We start from the raw sequence: 25,754 nt of genomic DNA on the forward strand, positions 1-25,754 counted from the left end.
ACTTGAGGTATCCCAAGCACTAACGGTACCCACAGAAACTGCTTCTTTTTTTAGAAAAAGCCAATTTGTCTGTAAACGGTGTGTCCATGGCAGGACTAGATGATCTTCACAATGGAAACAGTGTCAAGGAAGATCTCTGAGTTTTACATCCACCCCCACTGCCAAAGAATATGCAGTGGAATCTGAAACTTATTTTAATCCAGTGTAACACCTCATCTGCTGGACAGCTAACAACAACAATTATCAGGATTCAGAAATTATGAAAAGAGAATGGTCTGTAGATAACTGATAACCCTTAGAGCATGATGGAAGTGTACACTCAGTATCTGTACCTAGATGACACATTCCAAGTACTGATGAGGATGCCTCAGCAGCTACTGAGGATGTGGGGTACAGATGCTTGTGGCTTTTGGCTTTCTGTAAAATAAACACTGCCTTTTGTCTGGGGTATAAGGTCATTCTTGGTTCATTCCTGTGGCTGGCAGAGGAGGTTGGAATAACTGGTTTTGTGTATGGTGTTATTACAAAGCCTTCTGTCAAATGAATTGTTCCTGTAAGGCCATTGATATCTGGGTTGGAGCAAAGTGGAAACTTTGAAACAAAGACTTGGTAATTTTATAACAACTTAGGGTGTGATTTCTTACACTGGAGTATGTTTTTCAGGGCAGTTTACACTATACACTGGCTTCCAATTGCATGGCAACAGTGTAGTTTTCAACAACACATAATAGAGATTAAAGTTATAGGGTTCTGTTAAAAGTCTCATGGGTGCAGTACATGCTAGATTTTTATTTCAGAAGCTGATGTAGCGTTTATCTTTTCTTTTTATTTTATTTTTTTTTTTATTTATTTATTTATTTATTTTTTTTTTTTTTTTTTCAGGGCAGCACAATAAAGCCACTGGTGAAATTACTTCACATTAAACTTTCAAAAATGGGTCAATCATCTCTTAATGAGGAGCTTAATAATACAGTAAGTACAGAATGAAACTTATAAAAATATAAAAATTACATATAAGGTAGAATTTTTCCATGAAGTGGCATAGTCTAGGTTGCAAATATGCACAGCAGCTACTAATAAATAATTCAGCTTCACTGATGTTGGATATTGATTCTCCCATCACTTTTGGTGCTGTATGTTGTTTCCTTGTACTTGTCAAAATAATATTTTTGTATCAATACCAGTGAAGGAAAGTTGCTACTCGCCATATAGCGGAGATTCTGAGTCACGATAGGCACAACAAAAAGATTCACACAATCATAGCTTTCGGCCATTATGGCTTCTGTCAGCAGTAGGCACACACACACACACACACACACACACACACACACACACACACACACAGAAATGCAACTTGCACACACATCTGCAGTCTCAGAGAGCAAGTTGTGTGTGTGTGCGGTGTGTGTGTGTGTGTGTGTGTGTGTGTGTGTGTGTGTGTGTCTACTGCTGACAGAGACCTTAATGGCCGAAAGCTATACTTGTGTGAATCTTTTTGTTGTGCCTATCGCGACTCAGCATATCCACTATGTGGTGAGTAACAACTTTCCTTCTCTGGTAATGTTACATTCCATCCTGGATCGTCCATTGTTTAATATTTTTGTATGTTGTATTCATATAACATTTGTAATCAAATATCAAAAGACCTGAAGGCTGTGTGCACAATGGACTCTGCAGACATGTGGCGAAGAAAATGTGCTCATGTAGAATACCTCAGTGCAGTAAACCCAGTAAGATGGTAAGATTATTATTTTTTTCTTTCTCTTCTAAGAAGTTCATATAAATTTTGCAATGTAGGCAACAGAGGATTTTGAAAAAAGACTCATTCTCTTCCAATAAATTACTATGTCATTGTGTAATTCATCAGGCAAACAATTGTTGATCATAGTTATAAACTCGTTTGTAATCATATAATGTAGGCTCTCGTGGCAGGTATCTGCAGTATTCCTGATATCTGATTTATGGACATACGGTTGCAGTCCAAGGCATAATTCTCTGCCTAATGTTTTGTATTCCACTGCTGGAGACTTCATCAGAGGCTTCGCCAACTAAGAAATCGGTTACAGACTCAAAATAAGCTCAGGAAGCTGAACTGTTTCTGAAACAATGGAAAATCCAGGATGGAATGTAAAAATATTATTATAAGGAAAGTTGCTACTCACCATACAGCAGAGATGCTGAGTCACAAATAAGCACAACAAAAAGACTTTCATAATTAAAGTATTCAGCCACTGCCCTTCAAAACAATTGACAAATGTACATATACACACACCCTCAAGCAAACACAGCTCGCACACATGATTGCTGTCTTAGGCCTGAGACTTCAGTCATGGGTGCGAGTTGCGTTTGTGTGTGTGTGTGTGTGTGTGTGTGTGTGTGTGTGTGTGTGTGTCTATTGTTGACAAAGGCCAAAAGCCAAAAGCTTTCATAGTGAAGGTCTTTTTGTTGTGCCTGTCTGCGACTCAGCATCTCTGCTATATCATGAGTAGTAACTTTCCTTCTCATAATATTGAACTGTTTATGTTTACCTGCGCAACAACCAGTCTGTGAGATCATAAGACCACTCCCTAAGCCTGCAGGGTCATGCTGACGTATACTATGGAGCTTGCAGAGGGGTAGAGTTGGTGCTGTTTCTTTTATTTAGTACTAGGACCTACAACATGTTTAATTTCAATTCTTCTTCATTTTTGTTGAAATTCTTTTTGTGGTTTTGAATTTCTATGGCCTCTCTGTACATCCTAACATTAGATCTTACTAAAACCACAGTGTTATAAAAATGAATTTTGTGGCTCCCTGGCCCTAGTGCACGATCTGCTGCTGCTGATTTATCCATTTTGCCCAGGCAACAATTGCTCTTATGTTCCTTGAGGGGAGTGTTAATGCTTCTTTTTGTAGTTCCTACGTACGCTTGGCTACAAGCACTTGGGTTTTTATATACCGCTGCAAAGGACCTATGCCTGCTACTTGCCACAACAGTTTTTCTATAGTACTTGACGAAAAACAAAAAGAAAGATTCTTCTGCAATGTTGCCCATCAAAAACAATAAGTTGAATATTCCATTTCAATATTAGCTTACTGTTGTTTTAAATAACAGCGAAAGTTTATCCTTCAAATGTTTTTTGCAAGCCAAAATACATTTAGGTACTCCTGCCAATCAAGCTTTAATATTTCACAGAAACTAAATTTATGTTCTACAAGACTTCCTGCATCTAATGCTGAAAGTTTGTTTTCCACAACAGCAAAACAGTTTGTCTCAGTAATGGAATCATCTATGGGATTTTTGTAAAAACTGTCTACTTTATTCAAAAGATGAATATCTTCCATGATATTGTCATTCACATGTGACTTCATAGTCTTTCCTGGCATAATAAATCATGAAAGTCTCTTTAGGTTTGCTGCTGGATCCTAAAACCATCTTGATTCAATAATTCAGTGATCTGACTGTTCACCATCTTCAGGCAAATGCTGCTGCTGCTGAGTCTCACGAATCTACTCATAACCTAGTGAAGAATTTAACATCTGTTCTCAGCCCATATATTGGCAAGTGTGAATACTATATCTCCAATTCAATGGATTTTATGCAACAGTTAAAACCTTTGAGGCTGGATTCTTCAGATTTGCTAGTGAGTTTTGATGTGGTATATCTATTTACACAGTCCCACTGGAAGAGTCCTTGAGTATGATTAGTGAAAAACTAGATGAAGAGTTGGTGAAGTTTTGTCATCATGTGTATGACATCCATGTGTTTTTCATCTAATGGCAACATTTTCAAACAGAATGATGGAGTGGGTATGGGTAGTTCTTTATCATCCATAGTCACCAATTTATTTATGGAGGACTTTGAGGATACAGGATTGAGAACTTCAACCTTGCAACCAACATGCTTCTGGAGGTACTAGATGATGTATTTATCGTCTGGCCTCATGCACATGATACTCTCAATTGATTTTTGGCCCACTTCTACTGTCTTCAAATAGTTTTCAAATTACAAAAAAGAGCAATTCGTATAATAACCAAGAGTGGCAGTAGGGCTCACTGCCTTGAACATTTCCAAAAGCTGGAAATCCTAACTGTCCCCTGTGAATACATTTTTCAAAGTGTTATGTATGTAAAAAAAAATATTGACTGCTATATGAAAAATTCATTAGTACACAGCTATGGAACTAGAAACCAATTCAATCTGCATCTAGAGAGGAAAAATAAAGCTAAAACTCAGCAGAGCTTGTTGTACAATGCTGTTAAATTATATAATAAACTACCCCAAGAAATAAGAGATATTGACACAATCGGACAGTTCAAAACAAAACTAAAATTTTTTTTATTAAATAAAAGTTATTACGCAGTAACGGACTATCTGAATTAAAACATGTAGTGTAATTAAAGTAGCCTGCATTGTAATACATGAGGAAATAATTATGATATGTAATCAAAAATTGTACAGTACTATAAGAAAATTACAAATTACACAAGGATATAAAACTAATTTAAGATACCTCAAAAATGTGTGTAAATACTAATTTTATGTGTATAATTGTAGGTATATTGTATTGTATATGATTTTGCTGACGAAATCCACACAATGTAAATTGTTACATGGATTAATAAAGAAATCAATCAATCAATCAATCTTCATCCCAGAATTAAATTTACCGTGGATGTTGAATGTGATGGGGTGCTTCCATTTTTGGATGTCATGGTTTACAAAAAACAAAATGGTAGTCTGGGACATAGTGTTCATCGAAAGCCAACACACACCGATAGGTATCTGCAGGCCAAGAGTTGCCATCCACCATACCCATGCATTGGCATCCTTAGGACTCTGGTACACAGAGTAAAGGCCATTTCTGACAGGACAGTTTAACACAAGAACCTGCAATTTTGATGGTTGTTTTTAAGGAAAATGGATGCTCTGAGAAGCAGATTCATTGGGCTATGGTGTCTGGACTGTCCCTGGAAGTGAAAAAAAGGAGCACTGATCTGTGGCCTTCCTCCCTTGTGCTGGGGGCATATCATTTAAGACTGGAATAATTTTTAGTAGTTCTAACATTAAGAGTGTGTTCTGTCCACCTTCTAAGATTAGGGCACTACTTGTCTCTGTGAAAGATGATTTGGGGCTTACAAAGCCTGGCATATATAAATGCCCAAGACAGTGTGGGAAAGCTTACATCAGCCATTTGATTCACACAGTTCAGGACAGGTGCGTAGCACATCACCATCATACAAGGTTACAACAGCCGGAAAAACTGGTTGTAGCAGAACATCACTTAAACGAGGGACACAGAATGAAATTTGACAAGACAGTGATAGTTGCCAACACTTTCAGTTGCTGGGACAGTGTTTATAAAGACATAATTGAAATTAGTTTGGCAGACAACTTGATTAATAGAGACACTGGCTTTTCTCTTAGCAGGGTGTGGAACTCTCTAGTAGCCTGCATTAAAACAAAACATTCTTCTATGTAGCCAGTCCAAGTGTGAAAATAGTCTTTGAGTGTGATATATTGTTGCTGCTATGTTCTATTAAAGGTGGTGCCACCTGCCCTCTCTTGGAGGGCAGTAACTATGATGGGTGGCACATGTGCCATGTATGGTATGAACACCTATATAGGAAGATGATCTGCAGCCTTGGTATCAGTTTTCAGCAGGACTCAGTAGCAGCAGCATTCTCCTGAAGATGGTGAATAGTTGGATCACTGAAATATCACGTCAAGTTGGTTTTAGTGTCTGGCAGCAAACCCAAGGAGACTTTCAAAATTGTTATTCACGGCTTACAAATTTACTAAATCACCTTCAACATTATTGCTGTATTCTATAGTTATGGCTGTTGGTGCTACAATTACAGTTCTATTTGTAATTTCCCAAATTTCTGTAACTATTGTTTTTATGTCTTGTCCAAAATTTGAGATTTTTTGTGAAGGTGTAGTGTAGATTGCTCAAGTGATTTTTCTGTTGCTTTAAACACTTTGCCATAATTTTGATTCCATAACCTTTGAGCATTCCTCACCTCTGGATTTTGCCTTAATTTTTTGTCTTTTGTTCTACACACAAACATGAGAAACAAAATAGAATAGTAATCACTACTTAACTTAAGTGCTGCACTGATTTTGTTGGTTAGGCCAGTGTGTTTATTGTCTGTAATAATTATCATTCTTTGTTTGGAAACTTCCTTTTTATTTCAGTTAACAGTTTTCCTTTTTTCCTTGATGCCTTGCAACATACGTATCATTTCAGAACATATCTATGTTTGTTTCTGTCCCAGACATTGAAACACCAAGTTCTAACCCAGCCCTTGCTCTGTTGACTACAATAACTGTAGTCATAAAGATATTAGGAAACTCCACAAACTACTGACTTTGTATGCATTTGCATAATAAAAACCTATTAGGATGAGCAAGTGCAAGTGGAATAATCAAAGTTTATTACTTCTACTTAACTTTGTGCTCATTAAAATTTTTGTTTGTTTGGATGTTTGTGTAGATGGTAGATTCTCCTTCATGTGAGACATAGTTGGGTGGTTACTTGGAAATACACATGTTGAAATAATATTATGATGCAGATTACTTTCTTCACATCAGCTTTTTAATGAACACATCCAACTAGATTTGACAGTAGGTAACATACACTGTAGCTTTACAACATAGTTTGCAGATTTAACATTCTTTCGCCACAGACCAACCAACACAGACAGACTCCATATTACATGCTATTCCTAACTGACCAACAAACAGATTCTTGATACAACTGACATTTCTTAACCAAGAAATACAGTCAGTTAATATTTCATAAACAAAAGCATTTTTTATCAGTTTTAACTTTTTGAATAACTATGGAAAGCGGTATCATTATAATACTGAATTTAAATATACTCACTTCTAAATTGTATTGTATTGACTTCTTCAGTACTTCATGGAAAAAAGAGGTGTGTTGAGCAGTTCCATTGCAATGTCCAAGAGGGTGCAGTGATGGGTGCTTTTGAAGCCACTCTGTTGCACTGTGGTTTTCAATCTGAGGGCCCTGTAAGGCATTAGAAGACCACAGAGGACAAATAATATGGTGTTAACCATCATTTCCTTACAGATGATGGCTGAGACGTAGTCCTTCATTAATGCAAGTCAGTGTGCTGGAAGTTTGAACCCCAAATATGTCAATGATGGTCGCATGAAGGAACACTTGTGAACACTGTATTTGACTCTTTTTCTGTCATGCTCTAGAACAAAACTTGAAATTGTGATGATGGAGTCACACCTGTGATCTAAATGTTGTCATGGTATGTGACACACCTGATAATATGTGATTCATAAAAATCTGAAATATGGTAGGGACTGCAGATATTCCAAAAGGTAAACAATTATAATGGTAAAGGCCATATAGCAAACTTAGCATGAGATAAGTCTTTGATGCTGCATCCAAGTGAATTACAAGATATGCTTATGCAAGATTAGTTTTACTGAATTAAGTTCTGTGGTCTAAAAAAACTTGCAGAGAGTTCATCCGCAGATGATAAGGGTTAAGTTTCCATTTCAGCCTGTACGTTAACTGTTACTTTGAAATCACCACAAAGTCTCAAGGTGCCAATGGGTTCTCCTACTGTTACCAAGGGAGTGGCTGATTCACTATGGGGAATAGGTGTTAACACATCTTCGTGAGTAAATGAATCCAGCTCTGTTTTGGGGGCATGGGGTGAGCTTTGAAAAAAACAGGGGTAGCTATCAAAGAAAGACATGAGCTTCAAAATCAGTTGTCTTTTCCAGTACAGGTGAGAAGGATTGAGCATATCTATCACAGAGAGTCTTTAAAGTGGTGCAAGGCTCTTCAGATTGCATGATATGTTCTGTTTCATGAATCATAAATCCAAAATACATGGAAGGAGTCTGTCCCAAATACATTGTCCACCTTTTGATCAGCTACCACAAGAAAATTTACTCAGTGACTGACTTGTTTGTGAGTAAACTGTAAGTATTCCTTGCAAGGTCACCTGATGATGTAGTTCCAAAAATTTATCCCAGCTGCCTGAAAAAGTGGTATAACAAGGGCACAGAAGCACCTGTGTCTGAGAGTAACCTCACAAGGTGGTTGGCAATCAGCATATTTAAGTATTTTAGCTATACTGTGTTCTGTGGAATCTACCCTTCGATAGATTTGTCACTGTCACTCACTGGGTACACTCCCATAGGTTGCGACATATGTGCATCAGAACTGCTACATTTTGCATTGGAATTTCTACAACATACCTCTTGCAAGTGCCTCTTTTTTGTGCCTATTACAAGTTGTACACTGATGGGGGTACATGCTGCATGCTTGGTGAAGGAAACAATGTGCAGCCAGCCAATGGCGCTGCTGCTGACATGGTGGCCCATAGCCATGGGTGTTTACAAGATAATCTGGACCATGGGACAACTTGGGGCTCAGGTGGAGATGGTATGACATCGTGCATGACTGCTGCCAGAGAGTTGACTGCCATGACATCTTCTTATCATACACAAACACTGAGCTGCATGAACAGTTTTATAAGCCTCACCTATTAGCATTAGCATTGATTTCCTCTGTGTGTGGTTACACACTCCTGAGTTGGAGGTAATACACACTGTGCCATCACTGATTAGAAAGTCTGCACAATTATACCCACACAGACATTTAAAACTACTAATCCCCATGTCATGTCTCAACATCTCTGCTGCCTCCATGGAGTGGTGCCTTCTGTTTCAAATAATGGCTGCTGTCCCTGTTCTATCCTCTGTCATTTCAGACAGTTGCAAGTCACAACCTCTTGTAGGTGCTACAGTCACTTAGTAAAACCTATCAATTCTTAATCACATGACCTACAAGACCCCACACCTGGCACCAAATTTACTAATATTTGTGTCTCGAGCATAGATCTTGCAAGGGACTGACCAGAGGGGTTCATGTTAAAGGGAATTCAACCAGTTGATGGATGTGAGAGAGAGACTTGATTGTCTGTCATAAATTTCCTGAGCTGGGTTTTTATAGCATTGGAGAATTACGAGGAGAATAAGCAATTCAAAAGATACAATTATTGTGAATCTGATATTCCAGAGTTACTTTCATAGCTGATGTGTCTGTACACTAAAGCCAAGACCTTACACAGAGACACTGACAATCATTGTTCTATCTGCTTACTGAAATTCTTGTATGGAATTTAAGATCAGCAGAGTCTTGCAGGTATCTAATTCATCCCCGGTAACTCTAGCACTCTGGCTGCCTTTGTTCACAACTGTTTCTTATTTCTAAACTGTACTCTCTCCATGAAACTCTGCCTGCATATATCTTTGATGACTGACTCTTTCTGGACCCTGATCATAGCACTTTGTTTGCCTTCTCCTTTGACCCCGCCAGCCTATGACATTAGGAAGTGTCAGAGGCTTCACACTGCCTTACTGGCTACTGTTGTGCATTATTCTTCTATTATCAAAGAGGGTCTGAGTGGAGGGGATAGGAAGCCATTCCCTACAAGATACAGAACTACATTCTAAGTCTTTCACTGGCTTCTTATGTCACAGCGTCTATCCCACCACAAGCTATCAACCTTTCCACCTCACAGCTCCTGCTCTCTGCCTCATCCCTTTATTGCCAAAGGACCTTATTTATCTTTATCATCTAACAATATTGTTTCATTAATTCTGTCACCATTTCCATTCCCTTATTGTCTCAGCCACTTGCTTCACAAATCTTGTCAAATAACCTATGCAACGGTCCCCTTACCACACCCTGTGACTTGACTGTATGGACACTGCAGTTGCATCTGCTGAGCCCTGACTCAATCTTTAATTCTACTTAACTTCAGTATGATGAACTGGACTTCCCTCTTAGCTGTGGCAAAGACACCCATTAGGTTGGTGGCCCAGTATGCTTATTATTGGTTGGGGATCTTTTTCGGCAGCCAAAAGTCTACCCTGGCTGCAATAATACTTTTCTTCACTGAAAATGTTTTTGTAATACATAAAATATTCTTAACAACTCTGATTACACTGGATTCATTAACAACTCCAATTTTTATATATTATATTATAAAGTTTGTAGTTTTCAGACAAGAACATGGCCTTTCATTTTTCTATACCAGAAATTGTACAAGCTGAAAAATATAACTGCAGTCTTTGGTGGTGAGCATCCCACTCGTCATGTTGTTATTTAAACAATACAAAAGGTATAAACACACATGACATGGGAGATGTTTCTGCTACAGCTACTAATGCTTTCACTGTTGTAATATAGTTCCCATTAGCTCCTGATAAACGGGTGAGGTTTGTGTTAGTAGTTGTTGCCTGTCCTCCAAGGTTGACAAAAATGTTCAAAGTTGGATTTGTACTGTCATGGGTCTCAAGCTGTCTCTACTTTAGTAAAGTTGAGTTATGCTTGAACTAACAGGATCTTGCACCAGTTTATTAACAGCAAGAGATATGTACAGAATGCCTTTTTGAAAACAGTGCAACGTAATTTAAGTTCATATTTGAAAGCAAAGTCCAGTCCATGCCATATCAAAATTTGACCTGTGACAATCAGATTCCACAATAGTCACACTTTGGCTCAACCAGTAGCACTTCACAAATCACACCACAAGTGACTCAGACCAGCCACAGGAAAGTTTACATACTGGAATCTGGTTCAGTCCTGTCAGAGAGTGCTCCTGATCACAGTGCTCTCTGGGTAGTGGCACCACAGTGGTTGACAGTAATGTTACACCAGGTATTCTGTTTCTGTATTGACTCCGGTTGGTGCAAGTACACTTACTATAATTCATACCATGTACTTAAAAACAAATTCAAATTATTTACAGGTGAAAAGAGTAGGGGAAGATGAACATTCACTAAATGAAACTACTTGTGTGAAATTCCTAGGCATCCTGTTGGATAACATAGCGACACCTAGACATGGATAAATTCTTCTTGCTTAGATATGTCTCTCTGTGTCTCAGCCTCCAGACCAAATTACTAGCGTACATTTTATACCTGCACTTGATACTATCCTATGGTACAATCTTCTGGGGCAATGCAACTAAGATTAAAAAAGTATTCATTTTACTGAAGTGTGCAGTAAGGCAATAACCTGAATTTATCTTGCAGAAACCCCTTCAGGGACTCGGTATTCTTACACACAAGAGCAAATATATTTACTCACCAACTGTATTTTGTGGATTTCGCAACCCTCATACTAGAAGTAAAAATAACCAGTTGGGAAATGTTTCTCTCAAAGCAGAAGAAAGGCAAATATGCTGCTCCTTGAAAGACTGACAGAGAAGTGGGGAGCCAGCAGCCTTAATCCTCATTCCACCCTCCTCACCAGTAATTTTAGACAGAAAATATATTCATGCTCTTTTAACACAGATCATTCTAAATTCTTTTACCCTATCACTCTTTGTAGTCAAGTCTTCATACACAGCATCTCCCTCTCACTGCCAATGTCTAGATATGTCTCTCACCCACTTTTCTTTTTCTCCTGTTGGCACTAACTCCTGCCTCTCCCATTATCACTATCTTAATCCCTTTCTCTCCCTTACAACTGTCTCCTTTCTTCCACTTCCACTGTCTCTCTGTCCCACTGCTATTGTCTTTGTCCCATTCTTTTTCTCATCCATCGCCACTGTCTCTTTCTTTGTTACTTACAGTCTCCCCTCCCAACATGTCCTTGCGGATGGTTTGCTTGAGGTTTTGACCCCTGGACTGGGAAACTTTAAAACGTGGTTGTGCAAGTGTGGAGAAGTGGGAAAATTTTTTCACTTTAAAGTTAGCCAGTCTGGAAAGTGGGGGTTCAGAGTCCCAAGCCTACGTATGGTCTCCATACATCTCTCTCTCTTTCATTTCCACTGTCTCCTCTCTCTTTTGCTCCCACTGCTATTGTTTTTATCCATCTATCTTTCTCTTTCACTGCCAGTTCCCCCCTCCCCCCCCCCCCCCCCCCAAACCATCGTTGTCTCTTCTCTCTCTCCCACTGGCTATGTGTCCTCTCTATTCCACCATCATTCTCTCTCTCCACTACTCCCTTTCAGCAAAAAAAAGCCCCAATGTTTGCATGTTAAAATTTTTGGTGAGGATGTAGGCAGCTGGTTTCTCACTTTTTTATCAGTGGCTTTTAAGGAGGAGCATATTCTCCTTTGTTGTGCTCTGACAGGAGCATTTTTCAACTGGTTCCCTTTTTTACCTGTTACAGCAGGTTGTGCTGCTTATATGAAATGAATTCTGTAGCCTAGTAAAATTTTGACAGTTTATTTATATACTTTGCCAAACTTATATACTTCGACACATATCAACAACAAAGAATTACACATAATATAACCTTAAAACAAAATCGTCTCCCATCCAATGCAAGCTCACTTTATGCTACTTTACACAAGGATTTTAGGCTACACCTACAGTATACAAAAAAATGTGGTCTTTGGTTTGCAAGCACAAAGAATCGCATATGACAAAATAATTTTTTGTAAGGTACTTGCACCACCAGATGGCACCATTGAATAATTTCCAGTTCAAACAGCCCTATAGGCATGAAGTGTCCATTATACAGAAACAGCATGTCATAAATTTTCATTGTTGGAAAGAAGGCAATAAAAAAATAGCTTGGAGACATCAGAGCTCCTTGCAGTGTCTCCAGGACTCTTGCCATGTGCTCCCTACATCAGTTAAAATTACATTTAAGCCTCAGACCTGATATTATATGCATATTTTACATGCATAAGTATGGTAACTTTGAATCTCTGGATCTCAGTGACTGATATTGAAGAAAGTTTTGAAGCTTCCTGAAAACACCATCTTAAGAGCACATGGTAAAAATTTTGATGATTTACCACAAACAGAAATTACAAAAGTAACCCTCCCCACAATTGCTGCTTTTGATGCCTTTTTTTTAGGGGGGGGGGGGGGGGGGTTGCTTTTGCAAACCATCTAAGGCTCATCATAAACCACACCTAATTCCACAGAACCAAATGATTTGCTCAGTGTGCCTGGGCTGGAGGAAGTGTGTAAAGTTGAAATTTTGACTCCATGCTGTATGAAAGCTACAGTATTCCTGTTCTTCTGATAGGTATACAAATGATCACTAGCCAAGGGCTATCCAAAACACTTGACCCCTTATCTCTATGATCAATAGAATCCAAGGTATGATCCCCCCTGAAAAGTCACATTTTCATGTGCAGCTTTATGGATCATATGGTACCGTGTACTGTCGAGCACAGGCCAATTTCCACAAAGGATGTATAATGGAGTTTTATATTCCAGCGAATATACAAGTTGCTGACAGACTTGAGGCAAAAAAATTTAATCTGACATACAATAAAAATAAATTAAAAGAATAGTGTATTAATGTCTTATTTATAAAATTTATTAAAACAAAATTTATCAGTATATTCTAACTCCAGGATGTCAATTATAATTAATAAACGTATCCACATTAAACAAGTTTTACCTTCTCTGTTATATAAAGAGCGTTCTCTGAATTCAGTAAAGTTACACAATTGTTACACTTAAATTTTATGTCCAGTGAACTGGGAACTTCTGCATATTTAATCATCCATCTAAGGCAAACAACACAGAATCTGCTGAAACATAATATGTATCCACACATAAATCAATTGTACCCTGTTGAAAACTGTACTTTCAGCACTACCTCATTGCTCTTGAATTGTGTAGAAATGTTCAGTGATTGCACTGTACAGTCCAGCTACCTGGTTGGTCCCAATTTTCTTAAAAAAAGTACTCACCGTAGTCTGACTGCTTTGAAAACATCTTCATCTTTTTGATATTATGTACCAATATTTTTAATCCTGTATATCAAATGGAGTCAGTAACTTGCTTATTATATTCTGTGTTTTTCTTACTCTATGTACGGCCATGTGTGTACAGTTCAAAGGTACCAGTTCTTTCATGAACTACCACATCAAATACTAAATAGTCTTTTCATCTAATAAATTTTCAGTAGTTCCTTCTTTGTCTATTCTTCAGTGCATCTCTCTATTTTGTGTTATATTCGTTTTGCAAGATTAACAGGTAAACTTGTCAAACAGCATTCTGCACATACCAAATGATGGTCACCATTCCCTCCACAGACACCAAAGATAAACAAACATTTAGCTTATCCCTCCCAAGACCACAAGGCCTGAAATGGGAAGAACGTCCCCTGCACAAAAGCTCTCTCTGAAACAGAACTCACCAGATCTGTGTCATATGCGTGAATGACTTTCAGTTGCATGCAGACAAGATCTGCATTAATCTCTGCAGACCTTCAATTTCATCCTCTGGTGACACTGGTCAAGCCATGTATGTTGATGCTGTGCTGTGACTGGAAGATGAGCTTGAGGTGTGCGTGCCAACAGTGCCACTGTTGGCAACTGGTTTTCAACAGTTCATGAAGACATTTCTGGAATTATAACTGCACTTATTTATGCTGTGAAAGCTGTAAAGTGTGCCATTACTGCCTTTATGAAAAGATGACCATGCTGTCTGTCTGTGATCCATGGTTTCCCAAAATCTCACCCATAAATGTGAGAATGTCCACTTTGCCAGCATTGTTGCACAACCAATGTGACAGGTCCATCTTCTGTGGCATTATCTAAAAGGACCATCCTGCCACTCAGGAGGGCACAGCTTGGCTCTTCTCAAACTTGCTCAGTTGACTTAGAAAGCACAAGTACATCTCCATGGCTTTGTGTCTGCTTGCACTAAATATTTGCAACAAACAAGCATTTCCTTTTTTAAGGGTAGACACAGATAGCACACTGGTAGCTACACTAGTACACCACCTGCTAGTAGATGACTTTGAAACCATTATCACTACTTTTATTATTCCCCTGGTGGCATGAACTGTCATCAGATCAAGACTGATTTTGTCTTTCCAAATGTTCTTATCCCTCTCAGTCTCCACACCCAGCAGTGTGTAATACATTTATTTATTTGTCATATGGCTTTTACGCACAATATTAAATATAATGCAAATAACAACACATAACAAGGAAAATAATAAATTATTGACAATGTAATATAAATGGATAGATAAAAAAATCTAGTCACCAAGTGGCAGCAGGAGAACACACACACATAAAGGTTTAACTTTTACATGCTTTCAGAGCCAGTAGCTCCTTCTTCTGGCAGAAGAGTTGACGGGGAAGGAAGAGGGGTGAAGGAAAAGGACTGGAGATGTTTAGGGAAAGGGACACAGTTTTGAAAATTCATGCAGCACCTAAGGTCAGGGGAGACTTACCAGACAGGGTGAGAAGGAAAGTATTCAGTCACCAACATGTATCTGCATTCATTTATTCATCATTTTGTTGTACAAATGAAAGCAAGCCATCTCTGTCTATGTTGGATTTGGTTTCAGTCTCCATCTCCAAAAATAAGTTCCCATTATTTCCAAATCAGATGTTAAGCTGACTTCCGTTTCTTTGTAATTTTGATATCCCACAGCCAGCACCCACTCATCAGCATATACAAACTTATGAGACCTAGTTTCAGGCATAATGGAAATGTACAGACTAAACAGTAGTGCAGCAAGGAGAGATCCCTGAGGTAGTCCATCATTTAACACCCTTGACGAGCTTATCCTGTTGTGCAGTATGAGCTACCAACAAACATGCTACTAATAAGCTTGACTGTTTTCCTGCATGGGATTATTTAAATGACTCTGCAGAGAAGACTGTGGCTCTGTGTCATAAGCTGCTGAGAGATTTATAAATGCAGTAGATGTTTTGAGTTCTTTTGAAAGCCTGCTTCTGTGTAGGTTGTGAGTGATATTATCTGGTTTATATAGCTTCTTCCTAGATGAAAACTAGCTTGTTCAGTCAGAATTTTCTCAAGTATTATAGCAGAGATTCTTTCTCAGATGACTGTTTCAAGAAGCTTGTATGTTGAACTAAGAAGGGCTATTGGGTGATGGATTTTCAGCTCGTTGCTTGGTCTTCGAGGCTCAAGGATAATGATAACTTTGGACTGTTTCATTTCTCTCAATCTGATATCAGTAAGGAACTCTGCTAGCCATTTTTTGGTACATTGACCACTGTTCAGCATGAATTCAGGATGATTTCCATGAGGTCCTGGTGCCTTTCCTGCTTTAACTTCTTTGAGTGCCATTGTTATTTCCTTGACACTAAATGACTGCAAAATACTGTCTGGTGGGGGATAGGTGTCTTCAGAGCTGTGAATTAATGACTGATACACATGGTATGTGCTTTGTCCCATGGGGTTCTTCAAGTAGTCACAATGTACAAATATAAATACAAATGTTTTATTCCACCTTTGAGCATATTTACTTGCAATTGGTGTTAGTGTTAGCACTATAATAATAACTTGGACAAACATCATTAATCACAATATAATAATCCAAGATGGATACAATAAATATTTATGCAAATAATAAAACTATAAACAGCCGACCAGTTGCAATGGATAAAGAATTCTTTACCTAGGTTTCAACAAATTTAAATTTGTCTTCTTCAGAAGGTGGCCTAAGGACAATGAACATCATAGCTTACATTAGAAAGGTATGAAACTTAAGTCAAGAATAGATTTTAACACAAATTAGAGAGCTCTTGCATTACAAAAATATGAGAACGACGACTGGTACTTACAATTTTACATTAGTATGGACTGATGCATCATCGCCGTTTTTACAAATGTCGGCATAGATCCATTTGTCAAAATTAAAATATAGCCCTAGAAATAGGGTTTGTCACGTAAATATAAATTAGTACATGGATGTTGCAGAGCTCACAACCGACTGAGTGTAATCGGCCAGCGTAGTTACTCTGCGGCCAGGGCAGGTGGCACTCATGCCGCGAACCATGTGCCGATTGGCATGCAAAAGCAACGTGTAAATTATCAGTATTAATAGCGTCCTTAGATAAAGTAACAATAAAAAGAAGGAAAGCATTTAACACTCCCGTTATAACGGTATGGGAGCCTTGATACAATTAATGTAGTTATACATCAAAATGGCAGGTGGCACTTACGCCGAGAGAGTTACGCACAGTGGCATATACAGCCAGAATATAAAAAATTACATTACTATATTAGTGAAGCCCACACACGGTATATATGTCAGACTTTAAAATTGACAATAATGGCTCTTAAGACAGAATTACAAACCTGGTTCACAATCCAGTTAATACACATTCGCAGGGAACCAACATTTTAGAGCCAGACAAAATCACATAAGGGCCAATGTAGTGGCAGCCATACATCGTGAGAAAACCACATTACATAAATGGTAGTGAGCTTAAAGATTTGAAAGTGCATCATCATGCAAATGTCAATAACAACAAAAAGTTTCCTAACAGATCAATTACAAGATAAATGACAGATAAATAATCAAACAGATAATTGACAATAAATACATGAAACAGTAATAAAATAGTTGTGCAGTGTGGTGTATGTATAGTTTGTAGCTAATTTGTTGTTCATTCTCATAACAAAAGTGCGTCACATACTCAAGGAATTCTCGAGCAGAGTAAATTACTTTACCTTTCACCCACTTCAGAAGACTAGTTTTGAATTTATTTACTGGCACTGTGTAGGCATTTGTAGGAAATTTGTGGAAGTAGACAGGACCAAGATATTTATAACTGTTATGTGGCTTTGCAAGCCTAGCATATGGGATATTAATTGTATGTCCACTTCTTATGTTATGGTCATGAACTATCTTCCTTAAGTCAAATTTACTCAAATTCTCTTTAACAAAGATAAGGCACTTGTAAATATACAGGCCAGGCACTCTCATTATATTTAATTTCTTAAAATAATCTTGACATTATTCATATGGGCTAAGTCCTGCTATGCACCTTATGGCTTTCTTTTGCCATTTAAACACTAATTTTGAGCCTATGCAATTGCCCCATAATAGTATTCCATAACTCAGGTGGGTGCAGAAGAATACAAAATATGCATATAGCAGAAGTTCTCTATTGACACTGCTCCTGATCTTGTACAGCACATAGATGACACATGCCAATTTTCCATATAACTTCCCTGTGTGGGTATTCCAGCTGAGCTTTTGATCTATATGAATTCCTAATAATTTTACTATTTCATTATCATGACTGAGCATTCAGACCGAATACAATTGATTCAGTTTTACTATCACTCTTCCGCAGTACATTTACCTCAAACCAAGTAGTGCATCTCTTCATTGCCACTGCCATGCTGTTTTGCACATTTTCAAGGTTGGTTTCACATGTGATGAGTGTTGTGTCATCAGCATATAGCACTGCATCACATGGTACAACTGCAGGTAAATCAGTCATATAAATAATGAAAAGGAAAGGTCCAAGAACAGATCCTTGAGGTACACCCTTTACAACTGGAAGACATTGTGACATTTGATTATTTACCTTAACTAACTGTTTTTTGTTGTCCAAGTAAGACTGAATTAGGTATAGAGGATTCTCTCTCACTTCATAGTGGTAGAGCTTTTTTGTAAGAATATTGTGGGAAACCATGTTAAAAGCTTTCCTGAGGTCCAACAGTGTTGCACAGATAATATCTTTATTTTCAATACAATTGTATATTTTTGCTACCATACTCTCAACTCAACTGCTTTGACTGTAAAGAGGCTGGATCTGAAACCATACTGTGAGGAGGTAAGTATATCATTATGTTCAAAATATTTACTCATTTGTTTATGCATGCAGTATTCTATTATTTTTGATGTTATAGGTATAAGTGACAGTGGTCAATAGTTATCTGGAGACGCTATATCTCCTTTCTTATGTAGTGGTTTAACTAAGGATATTTTTAATCATTCTAGATATTTACCTTCATTTAAAATTTTGTTGATTATTTTAGTCAGTGGCATTACAATTTCATGTCTGATATATTTAATAACGTAATTTGAGATACCATAGTACCCCTCTGCTCTAGAATTACCGAGCTTAGCTATTGATTCATTGAGCATCTTTTCAGTTATATGAGTCCAGTGAAAGCTGTCTGTCTGCTTACTGTTCATTTCTGACAGCAGTGCCTCTGCCTTAATCACATCTTCCAGTATGCTGTTATCTGATTGAGGACTGACAAAATGTGCATTTAGAATATCAGGTGGAATTGGTGTCTGGTATACTTTATCATCACAGTTTATTTCTGTTTTAATAATTTCCCATGCAGCTTTGCATTTATTCTCTGAGTTTAGTATATATGTATCATTTGCTTTGCACTTAGCTGCCTTGGATTCAGTCCTGTAAATCTTTTGCACTTTCATATACATTTCCTTGTCAGCATTATTGTGCTGAGAGCTATCATGACATAGTAGCATTATGATCCTTATTCTACTTAGATGTGGGGTGTAACAGCTTTTTAGATTTTGTGGTTTGGTGTAACGATTTTGCTTTGATATTTTCTTGCAGCGTTTAGGACAACATGCTTCAAAATTTTCAGTTAACAGTTCTAAAAATTTGTTGGTAGATTCATTTGCACCTGCAGTGGTTATTATTTTACCCCATTTTATTAAATTCAATACTTATCAACTTGTTCAGCTTCGATTCATTAATTGGTCCTATAATTTTTCTTCAGTCTGCGGAAGTTTCAGTTGCTTTACTGTAAAGAGTTTGTCTGAGACAAAGTCCCTCATGATCTGAAATGCCTGGCTTGACAGTGTCAAATTCTGTTTTCTTTAGGTAAAAATTACATATTATGTTATCTACGTTTGCTTCCTGTCTTGTGGGTTTGTCATTTATGCAACTGAAGTTAAGGGGTCTTCACATATTTAGCAAGTGACCAGCATTTCTATTCCTAAATCTAATGTGTATATTGCTATCACCAAACATTATTATTCTGTAATCTTTGTATTTGAATAACAAGAGTATCAATTTCTCCAGAAGCTCCTCAAACAGGTCTTCACTGAGTTTTGTGGGTGGCATACTGAAGCTATTATAATTTCCTGTTTTGGCAACATTATGGTTGCAGCTTCAAATTTTGCTTCTATGTATAGTCCACTTACATCTTTAGGTTCATACTATTTTAACACACACAGATACACCACCATGTTTAATACTTGTTCAACAGTAGCTGGTTGCCAATTCATATTCAAAAGTTACACTTAATTTAGTTCCTCATTGCTAAGCCAGTTTTCATTTATTGAAATCACACTGCAATTTAAGTTTTCCAGCCAATAGTGAAGTTCATTAAGTTTATTCTTAAGAGACTGCACATTAGTATGTAAGTACATTACAATTATAGTTATCCTACTATGGTTTTCCTGCAGCCCTTCAGCAAAAAATCATTGAGATGCAATGGAACTGCTGCTTTCCTCTTCCTCAGTATATGACCATTTGATGATTTTTCCAAGGTTGGCTGCTCCTTCAGATGGTACGCTAAAGGGATGAGTGGCTCCTACTACTTCTGCTAGTGTTGATGTTGCATTTTCCATTATTGGTGTTGATTCTTCCCTTGTTGCCTGTGTTTCTGTTAATAATGATTCTGGGGATACTGCTGCCACTGGTGACTGTGGCTCTGCTGCTGTTGCCAATGGTGGTTGTGGTTCTGCTGTTGACTAGAATGATGATGACACTGTGTTTTTGGTTGTTGCTGCTGCTTCTGACAATAGTTTTGTTTTTGTGTAATGCTGATTTACCTGCTGCTGGTGTTGGTACTGCTGAAGTGGCAGTAGCTGCTGCAGTTGGTGATGCCTACTGTGCTATTGTTTGTGATTGGCATCCTACAGTTGGTTCTGCTACTTTAGACACATCATTTATTCTTTTGCTAGCTGTGATCAACATTTCCAGAATTTTATAGCTGAGAAGTCTCTTACCTTTCCATTTATGTGCATTCCATGCTTTGTGAAACTGTCTCTCTGCAGGTAGTCAACAGATAGAAACTGAGTGTTTTGATACATTTTGCATGCCTCTTCAAACTGTTTCATGGAATAAATAATTTCTCTATTTACACATGAGTCTTTTATGTCATATTTAAGTGGTATTTCAATGATGATCATGTGTTTGCTGTTATTAGAGTCCAATACCACCTTCAGATTTTGGACAGCACTAGACAAATCACTCCTACAGACATCGTTGGCAATGTGATCACATTGTGATTTGCAATCCTGTCTGAGTGCAAGGCCACCTCACCTCTAGCATCCTTATGACTTCTGCCTAATTACTGTAAGCCCAGGCTTCTCTGCTAGATCTTTTGATGCCCTGGGTCAAAGCTGTTTCTGTCCATTTCTCATGTCAAGCCATGTCCAGTATGTATAGCAGATCATCAGCTATCTCCCTGAGCCTTCATTGGAGGAACTCCGTGTATACACAAGAAACTATCAGCCTCAATAGAGGCTCAATAATTTGGGCTGAAACCTAGGTAAAGGTTGGTTTCATTACCGCAATCGAGGCTGATAGTTTCTTATATATTAGATTATCACAATTGCTGACTGTGCTACAATGTTGAAAGTGCAACTCCTCGTATAGTTCTTCACACTGAGCATTCCATCCTGGTATTTACAACTTGCAGAATAATCTATGGATGGTCTTTCTTGCTGATTCAGTTGTTGCTCATGTTAACCTTTGTTAGCTTTTGATAGTAGGTGGAATCCAGCCTACATAATTATCAAGGTGATTGGATAAGTTCTTCCAGTCTGTCTTCTTAAAATTCCATTTTGGACAGGGATAGAACCTGATCAGGGGTATGCTTGGACCTGACCAGGGGATGCCTTTTCATATTTCAATTAGGCCAGGTTGATGTTGGCTGTGTGGAAAGTCTTGAAGTGTTGCGTGTGTCTCTTACAGCAGTATGTTCTCATTGTTTTGGCTTACAAAGCACAAATCAGGGTCATATTGTAGGTTTTAAGCTGTTGATTTAAAAGATCCGTTCTCTCTTTGCATCAAATAGCAGAAACAGATTGTTACCATCATCCCAGGATATTAGTGTTTCTCCATGGCTAAAGTTGGTTCTTTATTTCCATTGTGTGTGAGGATTGTTAAAGTTGCCCACATAAATTGTTGGGTAGGGCAGTAGAGGCAGAGTTTCAGGTGTCCAATCAGTGGCAGGAGGTTTACATACATTACTGATGGTTATTTCTCCCAATTTGATGATGACTGTGTTAGCATTGTTGGTGATGGCTGTCTTAATCAGGTGGGTATGTTCCACAGAGGAGGTCCACCCCAATAGCTGAGTGGTCAGCATTGACGGATTGCTGTCCTGTGGGCCCGGGTTCGATTCCCGGCTGGGTCAGGGATTTTCTCCACTCAGGGACTAGATGTTGTGTTGTCTTCATCATCATTTCATCCCCATCTGGCATGCAGGTTGCCCAGTGTGGCATCGAATGTAATACGACCTGCACCAAGGCGGCCAGACCTGCCCCGTAAGGGGCCTCCCTGCCAATGGCGCCAAATGCTCATTTCCATTTTCCACAGAGGAGCAGACAAATGTAGCAGGTCAATGCATATGATGAATTTGGCTGCTAACCAGTCATATCCTGGTATTTTCTCTGTTTTGGTTACCTGGTCTTCACAGTAAAAATGGTTTTCCTAAATTGCTAAGATGTCAATATCATTATCTACCAGAATTTTATGCAGGACCTAGCATTTGGCCCAGCTTATCCCTTCTGTGTTGAGTTGTCAGATCTTGATAGATGGTCCAAGATTTCCTGTCAGAAGGCCCTAAGAGGAGCTAATTAAATTCTCTGTAAAGATAGGCATCATGTTCTTCAGCCAGGAGATCCAAAGACTGTCTGGCAACCAGTGTTGTCCATTCTTTATTATTACTCAGAGCGCATCACGTGGACACAAGCTGATGTTGCATCCCTGAATAATACAGACAGCAGACAATAAGTCAGCTTTTATGATGAACAATTATTAAGTTAAACTGTGGTGATGGCTAAATGTAGATACTTGTTTCATTGCTATATGCAGTCATTTGCAGCTAGCTGAGCAAAACTCCTATACACAATAGTTACACTTAAAACTGTGAATGACAATATTGACAAAAAAGTAATCCTTTTTTGTATTTTTGTTTAGGTAATAACAAACCTTATGGCTGGAATTGAGGAAATAACTGGAGTGAGAGGAGACTTTTATATCCGGGTAAGTCTCTAAACTTCGAATAGTCTCCAAAATTATTTTGATGGCTTGTGATGACCTGTTTCAGCCACACACTTGAAACATGGAAAATTATGATGTGATTGATTTCCTGGCAGCAATAGGAAAATTAGCTCTTACATTCTGCATCTGTGTTTTTATACACAGCAGTGTAGGAAAAGACAGATTGCTACTTACCATAAGAAGACACGATAAGATGCAGGCAGGTGGGAAAGTATCTTTTAATTGTGCATGTCTCCAACTTACCACGTCTTCTATATGGTAAGTAGCAATCTGTCTTTTACTACATTTTTATGAACTTTGAGTATGCTTGAGTAGCTTGGGTCAGCAACTTGTGTTAATCAGTAGAACAAAAGAATCAGTTCAAGTTGCAAATTTTTACTTTTTATTCATTTGATGACTAGTTTTGGGCTGATACCCATTTTCAAATCATCATAACATAGTCAAAAATGGTGTTTCTGAAGATCCCAAAAATGTGCAATGAATATTTACAGTGCATACAGGTGACAGTGTTTTTCATCTGGCTGGTAAGTAGTTACTGTTGTATTTGCATTTTAGTTTTAATTTAAAGGCAAAAGTAAAACATCCACTATCATAAAAGAAATACTGTTTTAATGTGGTAGCTTCATTCTCTTGTTACAGATATTTTTTCCTGTAGTAGATATCTTTCAATTTTCTAGCAATTGAATATTGCCACACTACTTCCAAACACTGCATTGATAACAAAAATAGAAAAAAGAAAATATTAGAATTGAACTTTCGGCATACAGCATACTTGCCTTTTTACAGATCTCTGTTAAGCTTTTGATCACTGTAAGAGAGGTTCTATATCAGTGAAGTAGTGCAAAATGCACAATATTAACTCTACTGGATGTTGACGTAGATCTCACCTTATTCTTATCTTTTCAAGCACCAGTGGGAGATTCTACTGAGGTTGCATTTCCTAATACTTGAAGCTAGGCTATGGAGTTAGTACAAAGAGGGCAGAAGTATTGTAGACATTGATATTCCTCATAAATACTCATTTATTTGTACAGTTACTACAAACTCATTTGGCCTTTTAAGTGGGGTAAAAAAAAAAAAAAAAAAAAAAAAAAAAAAAAAAAAAAAAAAAAAAAAAAAAAAAAAAAAAAAAAAAACAACACTGTGCACTATGGGCTTTCAATTACTGGTACAAAAGTGTTCATAACTCATGCTTCTGTGGTTCTGAGAAGAGTGCTTTTACACCTCCCTAGGCATATTGTCTCACTGAGTTGCTTTCACATGGATTTAATTTGAAGTTTCATCAGGAAGAAACAAAATGGTGCCCACATTTACAGGAACATTTCCAGACTGTTTTTCAGTCATTCTGCTGTCAAGCTCCTATAGATTCCAAGGTCCATACAGAAAATAAGCACAAAAGTCATTTCTCACTGGCTGGTAGTGAAGTCAGCAACTGTGACAGACTCCAGATGTGCTTTGCTCTTGCCCAGTCTGTAGGTGGAGGGTCTGGGTTGACAACAGCTGAGCCAGGTAACATGACACACTTGGCATCAACAACTGTTGGCTGTATGCCCTTCTCTTGGTACATGGTTAGGAGCCTGTCTAGTGCTTTCAGACCTTTATTGTTAACATACCTTTCGACATCAAATTTTCCTACATTTAATAATGTATCCAAAATCTGTCCCTAGTTGGAGGCAATCTTTTGCAGCCCAATCAATATGCTGTTTATCAAGATGATTGTGCAGCAACAAAAAGAAATATGTAGCATTATTTCAGGATACATGACAGCCTTGTACTTCTCAAGAGGTGTCCTGGCAGAGTAACTACACAGTATCTTTTCTTCCAGCTAGTGTCCTGCCTGTGGACTCCAGGAAAACTGCTATGGTGCCCAACTTGCCTTCAAATTGCCATCTTGGCTATTTACTTACTCAGGCCTCTGCCATATTAGATGATGAAAGTTGGTCAGTTAATATATACATCAATAGAAACCACTTTGACTACTACAAATAACTTTCTCCACAAGGATTCCAATTAAAATTTACAGTAGGTCTCATATTTTAATAATATTTACATAAGTTCTAAATATTACAAACTGAATAAACATATTACTATTATTCCTGGAGGTATGTTCAATCTACGCAACTAAATGAAAGGCAGTTTGTTTTTCACCATATGCAATTCGCATCTTTTATTTATGAAGCATCTTTAGCGGCCTGTAATATGTTTCTTTTTTTTACATATAATAAATTTATTATGTAGTCACTATAACACATTACTATGCTACATTTTGTCATGGTTTTCTCTTGTTTTGAGATTAGAAATAACTTTTGTAGCACAGATTTTGTTAGGTTAAATTATCGTTTCACATTAATTATGATATCCAGTGTTGTTACTCCACATGTGTGGTCCTGGAGATGTGTCTATTGGGTCCCCATGCTCCAGTTGGCCAATTTCTGGCTCCTTCTTCACTCACATTTATTACAGCAAATTACTTGCACTTTTCATTTTATGTTTAACATGTGTGAGTTTACAGTGTGTAGTGTTGCCAACTGTCCCGTCTTTTGTTTGTGTTCGTGAGTGTGGTTTGCTATTTTTCATTTGTCTTGTGTGTGTGTGTGTGTGTGTGTGTGTGTGTGTGTGTGTGTGTGTGTAGGTGTATTTTGTTATATGTGGCTGTGTCATACCTTGTGAGAGCCTGGTTCTTTTTTTTTAAGTGGATTTGTGTGTGTGTGTGTGTGTGTGTGTGTGTGTGTGTG

General features: G+C 37.9%; 1 protein-coding gene across 6 annotated transcripts in view; it reads left to right on the plus strand.

The window, feature by feature from the left end:
- LOC126481181 (Na(+)/H(+) exchanger beta-like) overlaps positions 1 to 25,754 on the plus strand; it is a 1,115,178-nt gene that overhangs the window by 1,055,546 nt on the left and 33,878 nt on the right. For all 6 annotated transcript variants that reach the window (XM_050104755.1, XM_050104758.1, XM_050104760.1 and 3 more), the window contains 2 exons: positions 883 to 972; positions 22,936 to 23,001. In XM_050104755.1, coding sequence (XP_049960712.1) covers positions 883 to 972; positions 22,936 to 23,001 — 156 coding nt within the window. The remainder of the gene's footprint in view (positions 1 to 882; positions 973 to 22,935; positions 23,002 to 25,754) is intronic.

This window comes from Schistocerca serialis, chromosome 5 (assembly GCF_023864345.2).
Source record: "Schistocerca serialis cubense isolate TAMUIC-IGC-003099 chromosome 5, iqSchSeri2.2, whole genome shotgun sequence".
In the NCBI taxonomy this organism is placed as follows: Eukaryota; Metazoa; Arthropoda; class Insecta; order Orthoptera; family Acrididae; genus Schistocerca; species Schistocerca serialis.